A 22459-nucleotide genomic window follows, 5' to 3' on the forward strand; every position below is an offset into this window, starting at 1 on the left:
CGTGGGTTTGAGCCCCAACGTTGGCTCCGTGCTGACAGCTCAGAGCCTGGAGCCTGCTTCGGATTCTGTGTCTCCCTCTCTCTCTGCCCCTCCCCCACTCATGCTCTGTCTCTCAAAAATGAATAAACGTTAAAAAACGTTTTTTTTAATGTTGATTCATTTTTGAGGGTTAAGGGAGGGGCAGAGAGAGAGGGAGACAGAGGATCCGAAGCGGGTTTTGCACTGACAGCAGAGCGCCCTATGTGGGGCTTTAACTCACGAACCTCGAGATCATGACCTGAAACTGAAACGGAGAGTTGGATGCTTAACGGACTGAGCCACCCAGGTGCCCTTATAGTGAGTGATCTTTTAATAACGCAAATGTGATCGGTCAGTTTGTTGCTAAGGACTCTTCAGTTGTCCTTGGAAGAAAGTCTACAATCCTAGTGTGGGTTTACCAGGCTTTGGGTAAGATGCCACTGCAACTGAGGGCAGTGGCATATTAGGTCTTCATGCTCCGTTCATTTCCCTGAAAAGGTCTCATATTCTCCTCTCAGGCCCCCTGCCCATGCTGTTGCTCCTGCCTGGACTGCTCTTGCTGAGGTCTTTAACTGGCCACCTCCTACTCTGCTTTGGGGGCTCCCTATTACATCCTCAGCCACCCTCTGACTGCCACCTCCACACCTAGACTGGGTTAGGTGTTGCACTCTCCCAGAGCCGCTCCCCCCCGCCCCCCCATTTCTCTGCTTTGTCACCTCTGCGGGAGCATGCTCAGTTCCAGCTTCCCTGCCAGATGGCTCGCCCCATGAGGGCAGGGCCCTGGAGGCCGCCTGCAGCTGTGGTTGCAGCGCCTTAGTGAGTGCCTGGCCCACAGCAAGAGCTTTTATTCTGAAATAAAAGGGCTGTTCTCCCGTGCCAAGGGCCTACTTCATGTGTCTTTCTGTGTTCAACTGCTTTCTCTTCTATTGAGGTGAAGGGTAATGGACTATTTTGTGAGATGTGAGGTAATTGTTTAAAAAAGAGTCGGGAGGACAGATGACTGTTGAAAGCTCTATGAATAATTTAATTAACAACCCTACCTTCAGAGCTCATTACGCTCAGCACGGATGGAAGCCATTATTCCCTGCTGTGGAGAACTATGACTCAGATTGCTCTGCGTTTCAAATTAGTTGAGGATGCTTTGTTGTTGTTGTGATTGTTATTGTTGTGTTTATGTTGGAGCACTCTGACTGTGACTGCAAATCCTGTGAGTAAGCATAACGTGCCCTGCACTCCATGAAGAAGCCATTTCTCTGAGTTTGGTCACAAGATAATGGCATGCGTTGGCATTTCACCCTTCGTCTCCTAATTGCATGCCTTCCGCTTGCTTGAAGTAGCACCGTGAGTCAACATTGAGCCATCTCTCAAAAATTAATGCTGTCCTCTTTATATTTTATTTGGTGATGAATATTTCCTGTTAGGTTCTAGCAGACTGCATTTGACATTTTGTACATGCCAAACCGAGGCAGCTTCTAAGATTTCATTCCTAGTCGAGAAATTCTGGTGAATAAAGAGCCAGGAATTAACTGAAAGGAGCGTCTCTTCATGAACAGAAGTCTCCTGACACTTAGCGCTAATTCTAGCAGGTTATTACTGTGTGTATATCGTTGGCCTGTAGTCTTCTTCAAACATGACAATTTGTCATAACAGTTTCATTTTGAAGGATACAAGATAATCGGCTTAGCAAAAAAGAGCATACATTTTGTATGTATCCAACTTTTATGTAGTTACTGACAATATTGAAGCTAATTAAATTTCATGGCAATAAAATGGATCTTTTCATAGGACACATGTTCTGCCTTGTGTTGTATATTTCAAGGCATCTATTGAAACAAAATTGTGTTCTGGTAGGTACGATCTAATACAGTTAATCTCATTGGAAAACTTGACTTTAAAAACAGAGAAAAGGGTAGAAATTGTTTAATTCTATAAGTTTTGGGGAATGTTCTTTTGTTGACTTTTTATTACTATCACTGGATTTGTGAGAAAGAAAAGGATTTTAGTAAAAGAAATAACAGCGTGGAATACTCACCCGTCTTTTACTGACTTTCACAAAGTTAATCAAATTGATACCTATGAACTTGGAGCACCAGAGCATAATGGAAACCATATAAATGTAGCTTGTTAGAAATCCAAGAAATTAGCATTCTAGTTCAAGCCTTTTATTTTACCGAATGGTGTAGGATCATGGTTAGTAAATGGATTTTGGAGTTCACCAGGGCCTGGGTTCAAATTTGCCCTCACTGGCTATGTGATTTGATCTCTTTAAGAATCTGTTTTCTCACTTATAAAATGAGGCACTGATATTTATCCCGGAGGGTTGTGATTCAATGAGATAATATAGTCATATTGCCTGTGACATAGTGAGTCCTCAGCAAATGAAACTAAGAGAGATTAATTGAATTACCTCAGGTCACGGAAGCAGTCCATAGCACTTTGGTGGCCCCAAGCTCTAAACCTTGCCTCCTTTCTTATTAACAATGGATGTTAGGCAAGTGGTTTCATTCTGTCTCTGTTTTATCAGGGGTCAAATAGATAGAGGCCATTTTTCCTCTCTTTCCCAAGGATATAATGAAAAGCAAATAAGAGCTAGATTGGAAATAATTCCTTGGGCATTTTAGACTTTAGTGTTTTGTTTGTTTATTTGTTTGTTTTTTTGCCTTTTCAGCTATATAAATGGTATTTATGCAGAATGGTTTAAAATTCAGCAAAGTCTTGGAGGGAAATGTTTAGAGAAAGCTGAATAAAAGCGGAAAGTGGCATCGTGTAGAAGAGTGACTGTCGATGTCTACAGGTGACCTACAAGGGGAATATTATGATATTGTTTATTTTTTTATTTTCTTTTTTATTTTTTAAATATGAAATTTATTGTCAAATTGGTTTCCATACAACACCCAGTGCTCATCCCAACAGGTGCCCTCCTCAATACCCATCACCAACCCTCAAAGAGAGAGAGAGGGAGACACAGAATCTGAAGCAGGCTCCAGGCTCTGAGCTGTCAGCACAGAGCCTGATGGGGGGCTCGAACTCACAAACTGAGATCGTGACCTGAGCCAAAGTCAGACGCTTAACCGACTGAGCCACCCAGGTGCCCCTGATATTGTTTAAAACAAAAAGTGGAAAATCCTGACAGTGAGCATTTCCTGCTTCATGAGTTAATATAGATCTACTTATTATACTTCCTTCTTCACTCGTTTCATTCCATCTTATGTGAGGTGCACACATAGAAGAAGAATAGAAGATGTATTAAGGATTAGAAAAGAAAACCAACATGGAAACTTTAAAATTGTTGATATTCTATAAAATCAGTTCTCTTTGATGATCTGCATAATACAGGCCTGGCATGGTTTAGTAGGTGGATGACCAAGCTCAGGAGCCAGTTGCCTGGGGGTGAGTCCTGGGTCAGCCACTTACAGGTTGAGTGTACTTAAGTAAGGTGGCTTCTCTGAGACTTTTTAAGTTGGTGTGGCCATCATGGCTTAGCTCAGGGTGTGAGGATCAAATGAGACATAAGAAGTTGTGTTGTAGATTCTGAAATGCTTCTAAAATAGAAAGTAGTGGTGGTATTTAAAATTTTTTTTAAATACTGTATTTTACTTGCCTTTCAAAAATCTCCCCTAAGTTAGCCATGAAAAAAGAAATAAGCTTTCGGGTGGGTACGATTATTAAGAGATGTTGTCCTGCTGTTCCTGAACTTAAGACAAAAGACGAAGCAAGACGAAGTAGATTGATAGACAAGCATAAAGGGTTTAGATTCAGTGTGATGGGACCTAATAGCAGTTTGATTTGTTTGGAGCCGTAGTGGTTTTCTCAGGCATATTATAGAATTTTCTTTAGGTGTCTTCGAAATCTAAAAATAGATTTCCACGTGTTTGTGTTGGGTGAGGCAGTGTCTTGATGAAGATGTAATTTACTACTACCTCTAATGTTCACTTCTACCCCAAAGTCGTACATCCGCTTGATAAGTCAGTCTGGAAATATTTATGGAATCTGAACTCCTCATAAAAGTAACAGTTCTCATTTTAAAATATCCCGTTGTGTGCATCCTGCAGAATTTCAATATAATTAATGAGGTAAGAAGCTGGCATAGAAGTCATTGCTTAAAAACCTTCCTTCCTCTTAGCCATTCTGATGGGCATGAAATGATATCTCATTGTCGTTTTGATTTGCATTTCCCTGATGATGAGTGATGTGAAGCATGTTTTCATGTGTCTGTTGGCCATCTGGATGTCTTTTTTGAAAAAACTGTCTACTCATGTCTTCCGCCCATTTTTTAAAAAAAGTTTTTTCATGTTTATTTTGAGAGAGAGAGAGAGCACAAGCAGGGGAGAGGTGGGGGTGGGGTGAGGTGCAGGGAAGAGAGAGAATCCTAAGAAGGCTCCACACTGTCAGTGCAGAGCCTGACTTGGGGCTCAAACTCACAAGCTGAGGTCATAACCTGAGCCGAAATCAAGAGTTGGACGCTTAGCTGACTCTACCACCCAGGTGCCCCAGTCTTCTGCCTGTTTTTTTTTAATGTTTATTTTTGAGAGAGAGAGAGACAGAGAAAGAGAGAGCGAGCATGGGCAGGGGAGGGGCAGAGAGAGATGGAGACATAGAATCTAGAGCAGGCTCCAGGCTGTGAGCTGTCGGCACAGAGCCTGACGTGGGGCTCGAACTCACAAACTGTGAGATCACAACCTGAGCTGCAGTCAGAGGCTTCACTGACTGAGCCATCATCCAGGCGCCCCTCTTCTGCCCATTTTTTAACTGGATTATTTGTTTAAAAAAATTTTTTTTTTGCTTTTGATAGCTGTAAGTCTTGAAGTAATCTATAGTACAGTTTCTTATTTTATTCTTGCAAATCACAATTCTGTGCATCAACATGTCATATGCGGGAGGATTGCTGGAGTTGGAGTTTTCAGTGTTTGATATGTATCATTATGAATTCTGTATTGTGTACTGTTGATCTTTTCACATTAGAAAATGAAGCTAGCGGGGGGCACCTGGATGACTCAGTCAGGTAAGTGTCTGACTTTAGCTCAGCTCAGGTAGTGATCTCAGTTTGTGAGTTCAAGCCCCACAATGGGCTCTGTGCTGACAGCTCAGAGCCTGGAGCCCGCTTCAGATTCTGTGTCTCCCTCTCTCTCTGCCCCTCCCCCACTTGTGTTCTGTCTCTGCCTCTCAAAAATAAATTAAAACCATTAAAAAATTTGTAAATACATAAATTGAAAAAAGAAAAAAAAAAAAAAGAAAATGAAGCTATTGGCAGTGTTTAGTCATATATGTATGCAAGTAGATAGAAAAGACTAATGCATTTCCCAAACAGGCTTCCTTGTATATCTTATGAGAAAATTCTAACCTTTGATTTTTTAAATTACCGTTGCTGTTGCTACTACTGCTATGTTTATTGAGCACTTAGTATGTGTTAGGCATTGTTTCAGGTGCTTTAGATATATTAACACATTCAGTTCTCATAATAATCTACTGAACATGTGCTATTATCATCCCCAGGTTAACAGAGGAAGAAACAGGTACAGAGAGGTTGAGTAACTTCCCAGTGACATAGAGCTAACAAGCAGCAGACCCAGACCCTTTATTGTTTGGTTCCAGAACCCACGCTTCTACAGTCCTGCCTCCCACTGGTCTGTTACACTGGCCCCTTTGCGATGGCACTCTGTGTATTGTTCAGTCCCTCATCAGGAAAACGGAAAATTTGTACAGTTGGAGAGGATAAATAATCGCGTAAAATACGCTATTATAATTATAGCATGGATTTCAGTCAATTTCTCTTGACTCACCAAATTTGACATCAGGAATTGATTTCAGATGAAGCTTCAATAGTGTGAAATAGTCTGTTGGATCAATTTTATGGGCAAATTAGAGCAAGACAGTGATTAACTCGTACGTTCAACTCAGGTGCTGACATAGGAGTAAGTGTGTAAACCACCACACAGCAGTCCCAGAGAGACTTGGGGAAGAGGTGAGTGCAGGACATAGAGGGGCTGCCGGTAAGTACAATGTGGTCTTCTTCGGTGCCAGTCATTCAGAGAGCCAACATCAGTTCCCGCGTGTTCGCTTGGTAAGCTTAAAGTGACCGTGTATGATGGGGGGGTTGGTTGGGTGCACTTAGGAAACTGTCTTGTTTAGGAAGTAAACATTAGAAGCTGTCACAAATATCTAGACAATCAGAATTGTTTCTATCAGCAAAACAATTTTCAAGGAAACATGACCTGACTGCATCAGTGTTAGAGATCATGGAAACCTTATGTATTTCTTGTAAAATGTTGCCGTGAAAAAAGCCAGAGAGTACAAGCTCCAAGTGACTTTAGTACGTATAAGCAAATCAGGATTGTATGGAAAAAAAAAAAAAAAAAAAAAGACTCCCTGTCATTAAGTGAATTAACTGAATATCTTACAAACCCTTGAACACATTGAATTTTAAGACAATTATCGTTCATCAGCAATAGTAACAACCATCATAATGAACACAACTACTCATATTTATTGTGAATCCGGAAAGTGCTTTCTGTGCATTATCTTTTTTAACCCTTACCACGGCGCTGTGAGGTAGTCACTATGGTTACCTCTGTCTCACAGATGAGAAAACGGAGAAAGAGAGTTACGTGCACTAGATTATACAACCAGCAAGCATTATTCGTTTGCTTATTCAGCATTTATTGAGTAGACCTCCCGTGAGACCTGGCGGTGTTCTCGGTAGTGGGGACTTTGCAATGGGTAAAACAAAACCCCTACTTTCGTAGAAGGACCTTACCTTCTGTGAGGGAGCTAGACAACAAACAGATAAACATGGAAGCCTATGATCAGTCAGATGGTAATAACGATTACATAGGACAGCAAAGCCCAGGAAGGGAGAAAAGGAATATGAGGATAAGGTGCCAGGATGGGCTCCTTAGTTTTTTATGTGTGTTTTAGTAAAGCGGGGGGGGGGGGGGGAAGGGGGGGCTCTCATAAGGCGATATTTCAGCAGACAATGGAAGAGAGAGAGAGGGGTATGTGTAAGAGGAAGAGCATTCCTGGCAAAGGAAGAGAAGGGGTCTGTGTGCTTGGACTGCCTGAGGAAGATCCAAGAGGCTGTGTAGCTCTTGGGTGGGTGGGCTAAGGGGAGAACAATCAGAGTTTGGACCCCAGAGCCCACATTTTAACCACAACACTAATCCGAGGTGGCAACCACAGCCTTGACCTAGTGTGATTTTGGAGGCACTCTGTATTAGCAAAGTACACACTCACATAGAAAAGAGGATGGCAGTGACGTTCTACTCTAGAAGTTGTGTGTAGTGTTGAGAATATGTGAGAAATCCTTGTGGTTTGGGGAGAGGTGCTTTGGAGAACAAAAGTAGGGAACGACCGTGGACCATAAACTTGGGAAACTGGGAGTATCTCTGCTCGTAATACTTTAGTGGTTCTCTATTGCCTTCAGAGCTTTGGAGAAATGGTGTAGCTTTCCCAAAGCCCCATAGGAAATAGACCTAGTTTTGAATGATGATAAAGACCGTTTTCGTTACTGCCAAGCTATGCTGCACTTTTCAGAATGTGAAATCGACTGCATACTCCTTGGCTCCCTGTCACCTACCGAATGATAAGCCTTGGCAGTGAACATGGGGCCCTTGGAGAGTAGCGCCTTCTTCTTCCCCTTTGCCCTTACATCTACTGCCCTCCTCTTGCATGTCAGCATGGAGCAAAACAATACTCTTTAGTGCCATGTACGGGGGACTTTGTACTGAAATGAAATGCCTGTAATATCCTTCTTCCCCTTGTTTTCTTGTTTTGTCATGAAGATATTATATCTCCCTTGAAGACTTTACTATTTTCTTTCCCAGACTGAGTTACAGCTTCTTGCCTTGGCTGCTTTCAGAGCTTATAGATCTCTATACTTGCTTATCATTTCTCTTGGAAATCATTCTTTGAGTCCCTGTCCTCCTACCCAGGATTAGAGCCCTTGCTCTGTGCTACCAGAAAACTCTATGCAAGCATGGATCTGCCTCTTATCACATTTTGGGGGGTAGTGTGTGTGTGTGTGTGTAAATATTTGCCTCTTCTTTCAGGCTCTAAAGTCATTGAAAACTTGTGCCTCCTTTTTATCTGTATTGCAACCACTGAGAAGAGCACTTGGCATATAGTTTACAGGCAAATTTAAATTGAACTTAGAATATTGGATGCTGAGTTATAACGATGACAGTTTCGATCAGAGCAAAACAAGGAGAATATGTTGAACAGTGATGGTGGTTCACTCAGAAAAGAATACATAGTAATAAAAACAGTACTATTTAATCAAAGATTATTGTGTGCCAGGTTTTAAAGTCAGTGCTGAAACACATCATTCCATTATTCCAAATGAAATTCAAACTTGAAAGACATACCCTATTAAGTATAACTTTAAAGCTAAATTAATGACATAAAACCAAACTATAAAAAATACATTCATTTTCAAACTGTTGCTAACTGGACCGTAGGAAGGGTGAGTGGGGCTTTAAGTGGAGGAAAAATGCCCTTAGAAAGGGACAGAAGTCATCTTTGTTTTTTTAGACTCGGTTTATAGAACGTTACTACAAATGTGTATACTTGGCTACATGCAGAGATCTTCCGGAAAGAACACTGTACTCATTTATAATTTGGAGGTGGCGTGGTGGGTGAGACAGAGGGCTGTTGGAAAAGTGAGCCCAGATGAGACCCTGCATAATGCAGTGCTTCGTGCTTTATCAATGGTTAATTGTAAAGGCTGCAGAAGTACCAGCCTTAGGACCTAAGGCCCAAAGTGGGCTACTTAAGGCCATGGTTACTTTGCCTAATTCCTGATTTTCATTCAGTAGAAAACCCATTCATTGGGAATTCTATTGAGTAGTTTTTGAACACTAATTCTCATTGCTGATTGCTTTGTGTTCCCCTGGCAAGTATGCTATCTCAAACTGACATGTTTCTAATCACCGAGAAATCATTTTTAGACATGCCTTTAACTTTGGCTTACAAATCATATATATGTTACTCTAGCAATGTTGAATTACACTCTGAAATATTTTTAAACGCAAACCTCAAACAACTTATCATATGTTTTTCTCACACTTCTCAGCACAATGTAACTTTGCTTCCCCCACTTTTTGGGGGGAGGTGGGGGCTTGATTTTATTATGTCCTTCATTTCTCAATATTTTGTGCTGATTAAAATGGATTAGATATGCTTTATTTTGTCTTAATACTTAAAGCCTATCAGTAGGAAAGACTATATTCGTGCTCGGAAGAGATATTTAAGAAGTTATTTTGTTTTCAACTCTTTTCATTATCCAGCAGAAATTTATTCTAAAGCTCTTGTGTGGTTTCACTGCAGGGACGCGGCCGCCAAAGCCTTGTGGGAAGCCTTACTGAGCACCAAGCACAAAGAGGCAGTGATGGAAGTGCGGAGACATCTAGTGGAAGCAGCAAGCAGAGAAAACCTGCCAATCAAGATGAGTATGGGTAAGCGCTTCCTCTTCTCTGAGGGCAGGAGCCACAGGCTCCAGGAAGTGGATTGAAGCTTGCTCTGAACTGCGGGCCAGCCTAGCCAGCATGGCTTCCCGAGGAGAGCATTCAAGGCATTTGTAAACGGTTGAAAGAGTAGGGAAGGAATATGGACACACTGCCCTCAGGGCTCAGCAATGACCCCTCCTGTTTTAGACTCAACTTTGGGAACTCCAGGAGAGTCCTTGCTTACAAAGACTAATTCTTCTAGTTTCTTTACTAGATCTGGGGCTGTCAAAATTGGTCTGGACCTCCTCCCCTCCATTCTATTCCATTCCTCCTCCTCCCCTAACCCCCCCCAATTCCCTTATTGTGGATGAAGAAAGGGTCTTTTATTGGTTTTCAATTAATGACTGAACTGTGCTGAGCAGGGGAGGGGCAGAGAGAGGGAGACAGAGGATCTGAAGCAGGATCTGTGCTGACAAGCAGTGAGCCAGATGTGGGCCTCGAACTCACGAACCCTGAGATCATGACCTGAGCCAAAGTCAGGTGCTCAACTGACTGAGCCACCGAGGCGCCCCAAATTTGCGTTTAAAATGGCTTTTTCCTTTTGATTAAAAAGTCAGAGAACTTGTATTTTGATCGATTTTAAAAAATGAATTTGATGTTTTACTTATTTTTAAAATTAAATAATTTTATTAATATGGAAATATTTAAAATGGATATTGAATCTGGTTAACAGGTAGAATTTAATTTTGGAAACTTGCAAAAGTTTCTTTCGCTATTTTTAAAAATAATGTTTTTCTTGGGGCACCTGGATGACTCAGTTGATGAAGCTTCGACTTAGACTCTGGTCATGATCTCATGGTTCTTGAGTTCAAGCCCTGCTTTGGGCTGTGTGCTCATAGCTCAGAGCCTGGAGCCTGCCTCGGATTCTGTTTCTCTCTCTCTCTCCCTCTCTCTCTCTCTCTCTCTTTCTCTCTCTATCCCCTCCCTCGCTTGTACTCTGTCTCTCTCAAAAATAAATAAATAAACATTTTTTAAAAATTAAAAAAAAATAATGTTTTTCTCTTGTAATCTGCTTTTAGGTATTCAATTAATATTAGTACATTTTATTGGGTGGGAAAGTTTTTCTTTGCTGAGATTCATAGTCCAAGTTCTTGATTATTTATGAGTACAAAAATCAAACTACCAAGTTGAAATAGAAGAACAAAATTTTGAAAGTGAAAGAATGTGGATGAAACTAAAAGGAAAAAAGGTACAGGATCATAATAAGAAAAAAAAATCATGATTCTGAGTGTGTTAGGTGACTCCATATGAGGGCTTTTTGGAACATAATGATGATAGAAAAATGAAGGTAACTAGTGTTTATTGAGTCAGGTTTTTATCTCTTTCCCTGTGTTAATCTTATTTAATCCTCACACTAATTCTGCCAGATGGGGACCATCAGTATCCCATTTTCGGATAAGGAAACTGGAATAGAGAAAAACTAAGTTGCTTAAGGCCATATATCTGAGAAAGGTTAGGAGAATTCACATCAGATATTCTGAGATGAGAGGATATGTTTTTTATTTATAAAATCATCCTACTTCCATATAACCAATGCCAGAGGTCTATGTGTTATTTTGGAATAGAAACAAGGTGCTACCTTGAGACTTTGAATTTAACTATTAATTTTCCTCCCTCCTTCTTTCTGCTTCCTTCCTCCCTCTTGTCCTCTCTTTCCTTCCTTCCTTCCTTCCTTCCTTCCTTCCTTCCTTCCTTCCTTCCTTCCACAGTTCTAGATACACATTAATAACAAGTGTATTTACTTTTTGGAGTTCCTTATCCATGAGAATGTTGAAACAGGAACAAATTCATATTGTGAATCAAGAAAAGTAGGATTGCACAGAGGTCTTGTGATAAGGTTCATTTATATTGCAGTTCGGTGATGTAACCTTACAATGCTATCACAGAGCATAAATCAATTTTTATTGTGCAATATAGGACTCTTGAAAGATCAACACACTTTTCTAGAGGACTATATCTTTTAAAAATAATCAAAGACAGAAATAAATGTTTTAAAAAGACAGGTAACCCCATAAGGAATTAAAATTTAAATGTTTCAGTTTTTGGTTGACCAAACAAACGAACAAACAAACAAAAAACCCACAAAAAACACCCATAAGCCTCAGATGAAATGATTTGCATTGTCCCAAAATTCCAGAAAAAAAGAAGGAAAGAAATAGATAATTGTTAGCAAATTTTGGTTGTAAGAAGGACCGAAAAGATTGGCCAAACCACACTTTATTCATGTGCCAACTATAATTTGGTAAAAGCTTAACAGTGTGACTCCCCATTTCTGCTTCATATCAACTAGTCAGAATTTGTGCTGAGTCTCATTTTCATATACCAACAAATAGATAACCATGAACAGTAAGGAAAAGATCTGGAGCTTAAACGTAATAAAACATTGGTATTTGAAAATTCCTTATCATTTAGCTTATCATAAAAAAAAATCAGGGTCTGGTGTCTTAGATGGCTGCAATGCTTTTTCCAGCATCATTTAAAACTATGAAATATGCTTTAAACTATGTACTCTTCTCCCACTCCCTACTGTAAATTCTACCAAAGTATACGTTTTTCTGTAATAGAAGCTTCTAGTACTTTTGAAACATTAAACAGAAATTTTAATTCTAGATTGAGGAGTCTCTCGTATTTAAATTCACTGAGAGGGATCCTATGATTGAAACCTCAGATCTTAAATGTAAAATTTCTCAGTACAAGTGAGTTCATATTAAAACATTATAAACACCGACAGAAAGAAACATCTTTCTGTTAAAGGAAAAAAAAACGCTTAGTTACTAAAACAAAGAAAAAATTCATTTTATCATTTCACATATAAACATATGCCATCTTTCCAAAATCTTATTAAGTTGTCAGTTAGCTAAATAAATGTGTCCCAGAAAAGTGATTTTTGAAACATCGTAAACTGAATTGCATTTTCAAAATGAAAAATGTATCCTGAAAGTACAGAAGAAATAGACTCTAAGAAACCCATTTGTTTGGATACGAAGTGACCATTTCCAGAAGAAATGACCAGAATAAGGCTGTCTCCGTTTCGACATTTTGCATTTTATTTTATTTTATTATTTTTTTTTCAACGTTTATTTATTTTTGGGACAGAGAGAGACAGAGCATGAACGGGGGAGGGGCAGAGAGAGAGGGAGACACAGAATCGGAAACAGGCTCCAGGCTCTGAGCCATCAGCCCAGAGCCTGACGCGGGGCTCGAACTCCCGGACCGCGAGATCGTGACCTGGCTGAAGTCGGACGCTTAACCGACTGCGCCACCCAGGCGCCCCAACATTTTGCATTTTAAACAGAGACTCGGTTTCTCTGGAATACGTCTGTGGTTGGAGGACCTTCACTAGTTTGCACTCTTGCTCTCTGCAGAGTGGACGTCCTCCCCAGTGTTTAACGGGGGGCAGGAAGATCACATTGGAGCTGAAGGAAAACAGATCTCTAGAACATCGTGTTTTCTTTTGCGGTCAGATTTCACGAGAAAGTATTCTTCGCTTGATGCCTCTGTGTTTTCATCGTTTTCTTGCTTATTAATGTAGTGCCGTCTGGCTTCTGACACTTCCTTGCGAAAAAGTCTCCCAGACCACTAACCATAAGGAGGTTTCCTCAGTCCTCATTCTTCTGGACTTCTTTGCAGCATTCACTGCTAGACTCACCGCTACCTTGTGCGTGTGCCTGTTCTGTGACTGTGATGGGGTGCGAAGTCAGTTATGTCTGGTTCTGCCACCAAAGAGCCAACCTTCAATTTCTATGTCTATAAACATAGGGAAAATATCTATTTCCTAGAATATGGAAGGAGGAAGAAAGCCGTGAGCAGAGTGAAGCTTCTGACTGAAGCAGTGCTGTGTGCTTCAGCTGTAGAAGCTGAAGTCTGAGTGAGTGAATCTACACGGGAACCTAACAGAAGAAGGTTGTTTGATGAGAGGGAAATCAAAGCAAACAAACCCAGTTAGATGATTTTCCCCTTTCTTTCTGGGAAATATGCTTACTCATTCTTTCCAGTTCACTTGTCCTTTTCTAGTCTTTATGCTGAGTGTCTGCCTTTTGATAATGCATTCTTTCTTCATGCAGAATTCTAAATAGTTTTCCCATGTTCAGCTTAGTTATGAATCCATTGAACTCTGTTCACTCCCCCCAAATCACCTTGCTCGTATTTGGGACTTCCAAGCTTCTGTGGTCACTTTTATAGAAAACTCTCTTGAGCTACGTTTCCAGATGACAGTGTGGGCATGGTCCGTTATATTGAGCTACTTCTTAATTGACTCTCCTGGTCCTGGGGCACAGTAGTGTCTGGTCCATATACTCATTATGAAGTGGGGTGAGTTCTTTCAACCATTTGTGAGAAGACAGGCCTTTCCCACCTTTACCATCGCAATTGCTCCAGTTCCAAGCCCCAGACAGAGCCCTGGTTTGCTAACGTCCTCCTACAATGTGATGTCCAGAGCTGAACACAGATGTCTTGGTCTTTACCTCTGTTTGGACACTAGACTTCTCCTAATGAAGCTCCAAATGAGATTGATGGTTTTTGGTTCCCACCAATGCTACACTATCATGTCCCTCTTTTACCGCATAATAAAACTGGCTTGAGAAAATTTTACTCAAATATACTTTTTTTCACCATCGTTGAGAATACTCTGCTTCCTTTATTGGTACTGGAGTTCATCCAGTTCTGACTGGATAACAACTATGTTTTGATCACGTTTATATCTTTTACCTTCATTTTGGAGAATTTTATCTGGAATTAAAGGGAACATGCACAGCTGCTGTGTGCGTGTGTGTGTGTGTGTGTGTGTGTGTGTGTGTGTGTGTGTGTGTGAAATTGTCAGACTGCACAAAGGATAGGTTAAAACCCAAATAAGACCCTCATACCATGTGATATATGGTAATTTATAAAAGATGAGAAAATCTGGATGCCTCATAGGACATACACACTGATTATTAACTCTCACACATCCTTGTCTTCATATAGACGCTGTTAACCACAATTTGGGGAATGAGGAAGTGAGTTGGTTTCTATTGAATCACTACTTTATTTCAGGTACTCTAACAGAGTTTTACATAATTTGTTTCATGTAATCCTTTCAATAATCTTACGAATTTGGTACTTTTTATTTTACTCCCATTTCACAGGCAAGGAACGCTGAGCCCCAAAAAGATGCAGTTTCTTTTCCAGGATTACTGTACCAGTTGTTGATTTGCTGTCTCTCAGATGTAAACTCACCCCTCCGCTCTGTAACGCTAACGAAGGCTGGGACTCTGCAGACCTCGTTCTGCTCTTCCTGCTGGCTCCCTGCTAGAGAGAGACAGCAAAGCAAGAGGGGATGTCCCTCTGGTCCCTTCCTCTCTGCTTCCTGTGGATTTTCCTGCTGCTTGTCAGGGTCATGCCAGCTCGACTTTACCCCTGCACCGGCAGGGTCTTCCTGTGGTAGCAGCCGAGTCTACTCTGCAGTTCTGCCATCACGTGCAGAAGCAGCTTTATGAGCCCGGGTGCCATTTAGGAGCCTGGGCGCTCCTCCGAGGTGCCAGTCCAGTCGAGGAGAGCCCCGTTCTCAGAGGACTGAGTTTTACTGCAGAGGGTCCTGGTTTCTAAGTTTTGATAATTCCAACCTCTTCCCTTTGTTCCCTCTGCCCAGTAGTGGTATCTGCTTCCAACAATTGCTATGACCACGATACCTTGGAGATTGTATTGTATTGTATTGTATTTTAGAGAGCACGAGTTGGGGAGAGGGGCAGAGGGAGAGAGAGAGAGACAGAGAGAGACAGGCCCGGTGGTGGTGGTGGAGAATCTCAAGCGGGCAGACATAGGGCTCGATCCTATAACACTGGGCTCATGACCTGAGATGAAATCAGGAATCAAACACTCAACTGACTGAGCCACCCAGGTGCCCGAGTTCTCTTTTTATCCTTTCAGTTACACAGTTAACAATTTGTATGTTAAATCTTCTCTGTTCAGATAACTGCTCTGTTTTCTGCCTTTCTGGGCCTGGACTTATATACTTTTACAGCAAGTAATCCAGGATACAAGCCTGGGTCTGTTGACTTCTGTATCAGGCTTCTCGTGAGATAGAGGACTCAAATACTGGGGGCAGGAGGAGAGCGAGAGGGGAGCGAGAGGGGAGTGGGAGGAGAGCAGGAGGGGAGCGGCTACCAAGCTACAAACACAGAGACGAGTGTGTGGTTCCTGTGCTTAAAACCCTTTGCTTTAAGATAGTGTTCAGACTCCTTACCATGCAGATTATAAAATTCTTCTGCCTTCTGGCTGGATGCTTCCCCCATCATTTCCCATTGCCTTCCCTCCCTTCTCCCCATATTCCAGCAGGAACCTCTGCAGAGCCAGGTCTTTCTTAGCTTTGCCTGAAATATTCTCCTTTGATTGTCCCTGCAGATCCATTTCATGCTTCTGTACCGTGCTTCTGGGGGGCTTACCATTTTGGACTGCCTCAGCAGCCGTTCCTGTCCTCTACCTCGCATGTGGAGTCGCGGGCGGGAGTTTGAGCGGGTGAGAGGACAGTGTGGTTGAGGTGAGGGTCGGTTATGTCCCTTTACTCTTCCCTCATTGGTTTCCTTGATATTCTTGATCTTCCTTAGCCTGCATTCTTGCCTTATTTCTGCTGTTCGAGGGTGCCGTCCTTCCTGCCAGGAGCTTGACTAATAGAACCACTCACCTTCCAGTGCGCGTGTGTGCGTGCACACACGCGCACACAGAGTATCTTTCTTGTCAAAGTCCATCTTATTTTTCATGATCTAATATAGAAGTCACTTGCTCTGCAAAACCCTATTTAATCTCCTTCTGCTCTTCTTCCTAAACCCTTCCTCGGCAGGCTGAATTGATTTCCGTGGCTTCTGAGGACCCACAGCTCTTTTTCTTGTTGCACTTACCACAGTGCGTTGCAGTTAGATGTGTGGATCTGAAACCTTTGTAGGGCGTGTCCGTGTCATATTCTTCCCTGGCTCTTGAGCTTGGCACATAGCAGGTGGCCTAGGACTTGTGAATGGATTGCTTAATGAGTGTGGATGAGTAACAGAGGGACAATGACTATTTCTGTCTTCACTTACATGCATTGGTATTTCTTTTTTTCTTTAAGTATTTATTTATTTTTGAGAGAGAGCAAGCATACATGAGAGGGAGAGGGGCGGGGGCCGGGGGACAAAGGATCCGAAGTCGGTTCAGCACTGACAGCAGAGAGCCCGATGTAGGGCTTGAGCTCATGAACTGTGAGATCATGACCTGAGCTGAAGTCGGATGCTTAACCGACTGAGCCACCCAGGCGCCTCTGCATGAATGTTTCTATTTGCAGATTTCCTTTCTGATAGTTCTTGTTCCTCTTGATGTCTGTGTGCATCTAATCATGTCTTCTCCCTCGGGTTCTTTTCCCTTTGTCACTCTGCTCTTCTGATTATCTTCCTCTTTCTGGTAGTTGTTTTGTGCCTTCTGTTCCTTACTTCTAGTTTCCTAGAAGACTATATATTTTTGTATCCCCTGTTGTACCTTGTACATAGATACTCAGTTAATGATTGCAACTGATCTCAAAGCCTTACCCTGCTTCTTTCCCCTTCCCCACCCAAACTGAAACACCCATTCAGTCTCCTGGCTTTTAAAATTCTCATCCAACACTTTTTCCATCATCTCTTTCATCCCCTTCCATCCTCTCTAATACACAACATCTTATATCCCTGTCAGTACTGTTTTTGTTCATATTGTTATTGCAGCAGTTACTAGCAAACCCTAACTAGTTGGACCTGAGAACTCTTATCTATGCTTCTTGGTATTCTCCACACCAAACCAAGACCTTGAACTTACTCTATACCCAATAAATGTTCATGAAATTAATAAGTACATTTTTAAAATTTTTCAAAAATGTTTATTTATTTTTCAGAGACAGAGACAGAGTGTGAGTGAGGGAGGAGCAGAGAGAGACAGAGACACAGAATCTGAAGCAGGCTCCAGGCTCTGAGCCGTCAGCACAGAGCTCGACCTGGGGCTTGAACTCACAAACAGTGAGATCATGACCTGAGCCAAAGCCAGATGCTTACCCGACTGAGCCACCCAGGTGCCCCTTAATAAGTACATTTTTGAATTAATTCTGTTAGTTCAGTTGATGTTTATTATGTATTTATTTAATGGATTGCTTTTTCTGTCACTCTCTTGTGGAGTCCAGGAGTGACATTGATTTAGAACATTAGTTCTCAAACTTTTGGTCTCAGGAAGTCCTTTACATTCATTTTTAAAAATTTATTTAATTTTTAGTTAACATCTAATGCTATATTAGTTTTAGGAGTGGATTCTGAGAGTAACATTGATTAGAGCATTAGTTCTCGAAACTTTTGGTCTCAGAACCACTTTAAATTCTTAAAACTTGTCTAGGACCCCACAAGCTTTTGCTTATGTGGATTATATCTGTTGTCTCTTTGAAAGGAGAAAACATTGGGGCGCCTGGGTGGCGCAGTCGGTTGAGCGTCCGACTTCAGCCAGGTCATGATCTCGCGGTCCGTGAGTTCGAGCCCCGCGTCGGGCTCTGGGCTGATGGCTCAGAGCCTGGAGCCTGCTTCCGATTCTGTGTCTCCCTCTCTCTCTGCCCCTCCCCCGTTCATGCTCTGTCTCTCTCTGTCCCAAAAATAAATAAACGTTGAAAAAAAAAAAAAAAGCGCCCGAAACAGATGACTCTGCTCGGGTGCTATTAAAAAAAAAAAAAAAAAAAAAAAGAAAGGAGAAAACATTGCATTAGAAATTCAAGCAGGGACGACTTTTTAAAATATTTATTTATTAATATAAAAATATGATAAACCTATTATATGTAAACACGAGTCACATTTTTATGAGAAATAACTGTTTTCTAAAACAAAATAATGTAGAGTAGCACTGCTTTACATTTTTGCATACCTGTGAGGTCTGGTTTAATGGAAGACAGCTGCGTTCTCATATTTGCTTCTTCAGTTAACCTGTTATGATATAGTATTTTGGATGAAATGTTTAAAAATAAAATGGCCTTACAAAGATGCATAGTTGGAAAAAGGAGGACTATTTTAATATCTTTTCAGAAAATTGAAGATATTCTTCTTTGACACCAACTTTACAAGAGGCAGTTTCTTAGATTTAATGACATTGTGGAGTATGATACCAGATCATGGAATTTTCCATCCTGTTACATTTAAACCCACTGATCTCTCTTGCACATTAAATAGATCTTTTACACATGCATTATTTTATACAACATACAACTTGGAAAATACTTGTTCTGTAAATTATGCATATCTTCCAGATATTGACACATATTATATAATATAAAAAACATACTTGTTGCTTTCCCCACTGATATCATTAGAAAATGTTTAATTATTTGGAGTGTAGAGATATAGGGGCAGATGCAAGTATTCCAGAATTGTAATTTTCATATGAAAACTTGACCTTTGTCATTGACAAGACAACTGTCATTTTCCTTGAAGTGACAGGCTCACTTCATTCATTTTTTGGGAAAATGTACAAAGAACCAGAGTTTCTCAGTTGTTTCCTCCATAAGAATTATGTGGCATGAAAACAGTGGCAACTCAAGTAATCACAGCAGTGCTTTTCCTCCAGTCATTCGCTGTATTACAGTTGGTACGAGAAGTGCTTGTCGTATATTTCCCATTTCTTTACACAGGATATTGATGTTTTCTTGAGGGTTGAGATTTGATAAAAGGGACCTCTAGTTTTCTCGTGACCATTCTGAAGTGAGACTGACCGCTTGTGTATTTTGGCACCACTGCCTGTGTTGGTGCTAAGGCCCCGGCACTTTCACCTACCATTGTTTTTGTACAATGTGTAAACACTGCGCAGTAACAAAACAAGGAGCATCTTAGTATTATTATTAAAACAACTGACTTTTTCGGCTACCCGATAGTGTCTCGGGGACCCAGAGGTCTGTGGAACACCTTTGATAACCATAATATGAAAAAATTCCATATTTCCTGGGGTACAAGATTGGCACAGTTTTCTAGAGATCATCGGAATCATAGCTGGGTGTCAAAATACAAGGAAAGAAAGCTCATTGAAATTTTTTTCTAGATACTATCCAGATCTACTGGTAATAGACAATCATGTTTGTTCATTTAAAAGGTATTTGTTATCTGCTCATATTATATATTAAGTCTTTGTAGGGAATAAGAAATGTATAAAATATTGTTTTGTCGGGGCGCCTGGGTGGCTCAGTCGGTTGAGCGTCCGACTTTGGCACAGGTCATGATCTCACGGTTTGTGAGTTCGAGCCCCATGTCGGGCTCTGTGCAGGCAGCACAGAGCCTGGAGCCTGTTTCAAATTCTGTGTCTCCCTCTCTCTCTGCTCCTCCCTCGCTCATGCTGTGTCTCTCTCTCTCCTTCAAAAAATAAATAAAAAAACATTAAAAAATTTTTAAAAATATTGTTTTGTCTTCAAATAAGTCATTTAACTTTTCTGAGTCTGTTTTTCTGTCTGCAAGATGGGGGGTTAGCAGATTATCTGCTTATCTGATAATTAGATGATTTATATGAAACATAGCATTTATGAAATTCAAAGTATTCTGTCAAAGAAGGGCATATGATGGAATTATTTATTGTCTCCTGGGCATGTAAGACACATTATAAACATAATGACCAATGGTTATGTAACTGCGTATGAAGAGTATTCTACCCAATGTAGAGGTGGAATTATTCTGTCTGAAGGATTTGTTCCCTGATCATTTCAGTTGGAAAATGTGTGGCCAGAGTAATGGTTTTCAGAAGCAAAAGTTGAGATTTGGGATTTAGTTACCTAGTGATTATCTCGAAGCCTAAGTAGTAAATTTCTAAAGGAAATAAAAGGTTGACCAACTAGAGAGAGAAGGTAGAATGGTTGAGAAGGGTGGAGGGCAGAACCCTAAACAATACCTCTGTTTAAGGGTATGAAGGAATTAGAGAATCTTAGAGAAATGGACAGAAAGTTTTCATTGAATTAAAAATAGGGGTGCCTGGGTGGCGCAGTCGGTTAAGCGTCCAACTTCAGCCAGTCACGATCTCGCGGTCCGTGAGTTCGAGCCCTGCGTCAGGCTCTGGGCTTATGGCTCGGAGCCTGGAGCCTGTTTCCGATTCTGTGTCTCCCTCTCTCTCTGCCCCTCCCCCGTTCATGCTCTGTCTCTCTCGGTCCCAAAAATAAATAAACGTTGAAAAAAAAATTATAAAAATAATGCCTGAAAGCTTTTAGGTCATTAAACAAATGCTTCCCTATTACACCTCATGTAACTTGATTTGCCTCTGTTTCTCGGTGTCCCTTATTTGCAAAATGGGAATCTGAATTTTTAATGTCCCTTCTTCAAGCATCTACCCTCTGGCCCTATATTTTTAACTTAAATTGGTGCATCTTTTTTCTCTTCTTTTTCCTTCCTCTGCCTCTTTGTCTTCTTCCTCCTTCTCTTCCTCTTCTTCCTTATTTTTATGTTTTCTTCACATAAGGGATCCTCAACAAGAGAATAAGGGCCAGGAGTTTAAAAACCCGAGAATGATATGATGAGAAGGCTCATGACTACAAGATGGGAGTTTCTTTCCATAGAGGCTCCCCTGAGAGCAGAAATTCCTTTCCAAGTGGGGGTAGACCCACCAAGGAAATGCTCCTTCCCTGGCGGCCTAGAATACTGCCCTCTAGAAAACAGGGGTAGTCTATCTGTTCCCTTCCATGCTTTCTGCTGAGTTTATAAATGTTGATGCAGTGTTTAAGTTAGCCTCAGGAAGGCTGCATTTCCAAGGAAAACCAAACCGTAAATGTTTCTGGTGGTTTTATATTTCACTGTTTTGTGTAACTTTTGGGGAAAGCTGTTTATTTCCTACTTGTGACCCCTGGTCCCACAGCAGTTATGTTTTATTCCACACCATCTTGAAAACATATCTTGCAATAAAATTCTAAATTTTGGAATGATTTGATTAAATTGATTTGCCTAATTAAAATGCTCTTTTCACATTAGTTTCTTACTCTATCTTTGTAGTGCCATAGAGCTCAAAATTTGTGTAACAAGAAACATACACGATCTAAAGGATAGCCCAAGAAACCTTCAGTATATATAGTGTGATAAAAAGGGACATCAATTTCCAGCTGGACTTTATCCAGGTTTCACTATACAGATGGCTGTATATACTGCCCTTCAGATCCTTACGGGAGAAGATTTATAATGTCTTCCCTCTCCCTTCTTTAATAACTTGTTTCAGCGTCTAATGGTCATCACGATCGTGAAGTTTGTTTCTCATTTCTGACTAATCTCTCCACCTGGATGCTGACCATATTTCTTAGCCCTTTGACCGCAGCAGAGGTGGGAAGCTGGCAGTTATTTTTACTCTTCTGTTTCTTTATCCCTTGAAAGTCAATGCTTCATCCATTGTATAAATCAGTGATAGTGATAAACTCAAATTTCCCAGACAAAAATACATATCTGTTTATTTTACCTGAGGCATACGTGATTTTATTTCAGAATTAAGAGGCTATTTAAAAAGTAATACTAGCACCTGCTTCTCGAAAATTCAAATCATAATGTACATGAACTAAAAAGTGAAGGTACACCCTCCCTCCCCACTATTGTGCTCTTCAACATAATCTTTGTTCCTAAATTACTTTCTTGCTTTCCAAGACTTTTCTATGTAACATGGGTAAGAAAGTAAGTAAATAAATATGAAAAATATTATGAGAAAAATAAAATAAAGAAGCATACTAATCATATGGCAATATAGTTTCCCTTGTGATTCTTTTCTCTCATTCTTTAAAAAAAGGTTTTTTTTAATGTTTATTTACTTTTTTTTTTTTTTATAATATATGAAATTTATTGTCCAAATTGGTTTCCATAAAACACCCAGTGCTCATCCCACAAGGTGCCCTCCTCAATACCCATCACCCACCCTCCCCTCCCTCCCACCCCCCATCAACCCTCAGTTTGTTCTCAGTTTTTAACAGTCTCTTATGCTTTGGCTCTCTC

The 22459-nt window shown here is 40.8% G+C and overlaps 1 protein-coding gene across 3 annotated transcripts in view; it reads left to right on the forward strand.

The window, feature by feature from the left end:
- SCFD2 (sec1 family domain containing 2) overlaps positions 1 to 22459 on the forward strand; it is a 411701-nt gene that overhangs the window by 51997 nt on the left and 337245 nt on the right. For all 3 annotated transcript variants that reach the window (XM_045474074.1, XM_045474076.1, XM_045474075.1), the window contains exon 3: positions 9340 to 9467. In XM_045474074.1, the coding sequence (XP_045330030.1) occupies positions 9340 to 9467 (128 nt within the window). The remainder of the gene's footprint in view (positions 1 to 9339; positions 9468 to 22459) is intronic.

The sequence above is a fragment of the Leopardus geoffroyi genome, chromosome B1 (genome assembly GCF_018350155.1).
Source record: "Leopardus geoffroyi isolate Oge1 chromosome B1, O.geoffroyi_Oge1_pat1.0, whole genome shotgun sequence".
NCBI lineage: Eukaryota > Metazoa > Chordata > Mammalia > Carnivora > Felidae > Leopardus > Leopardus geoffroyi.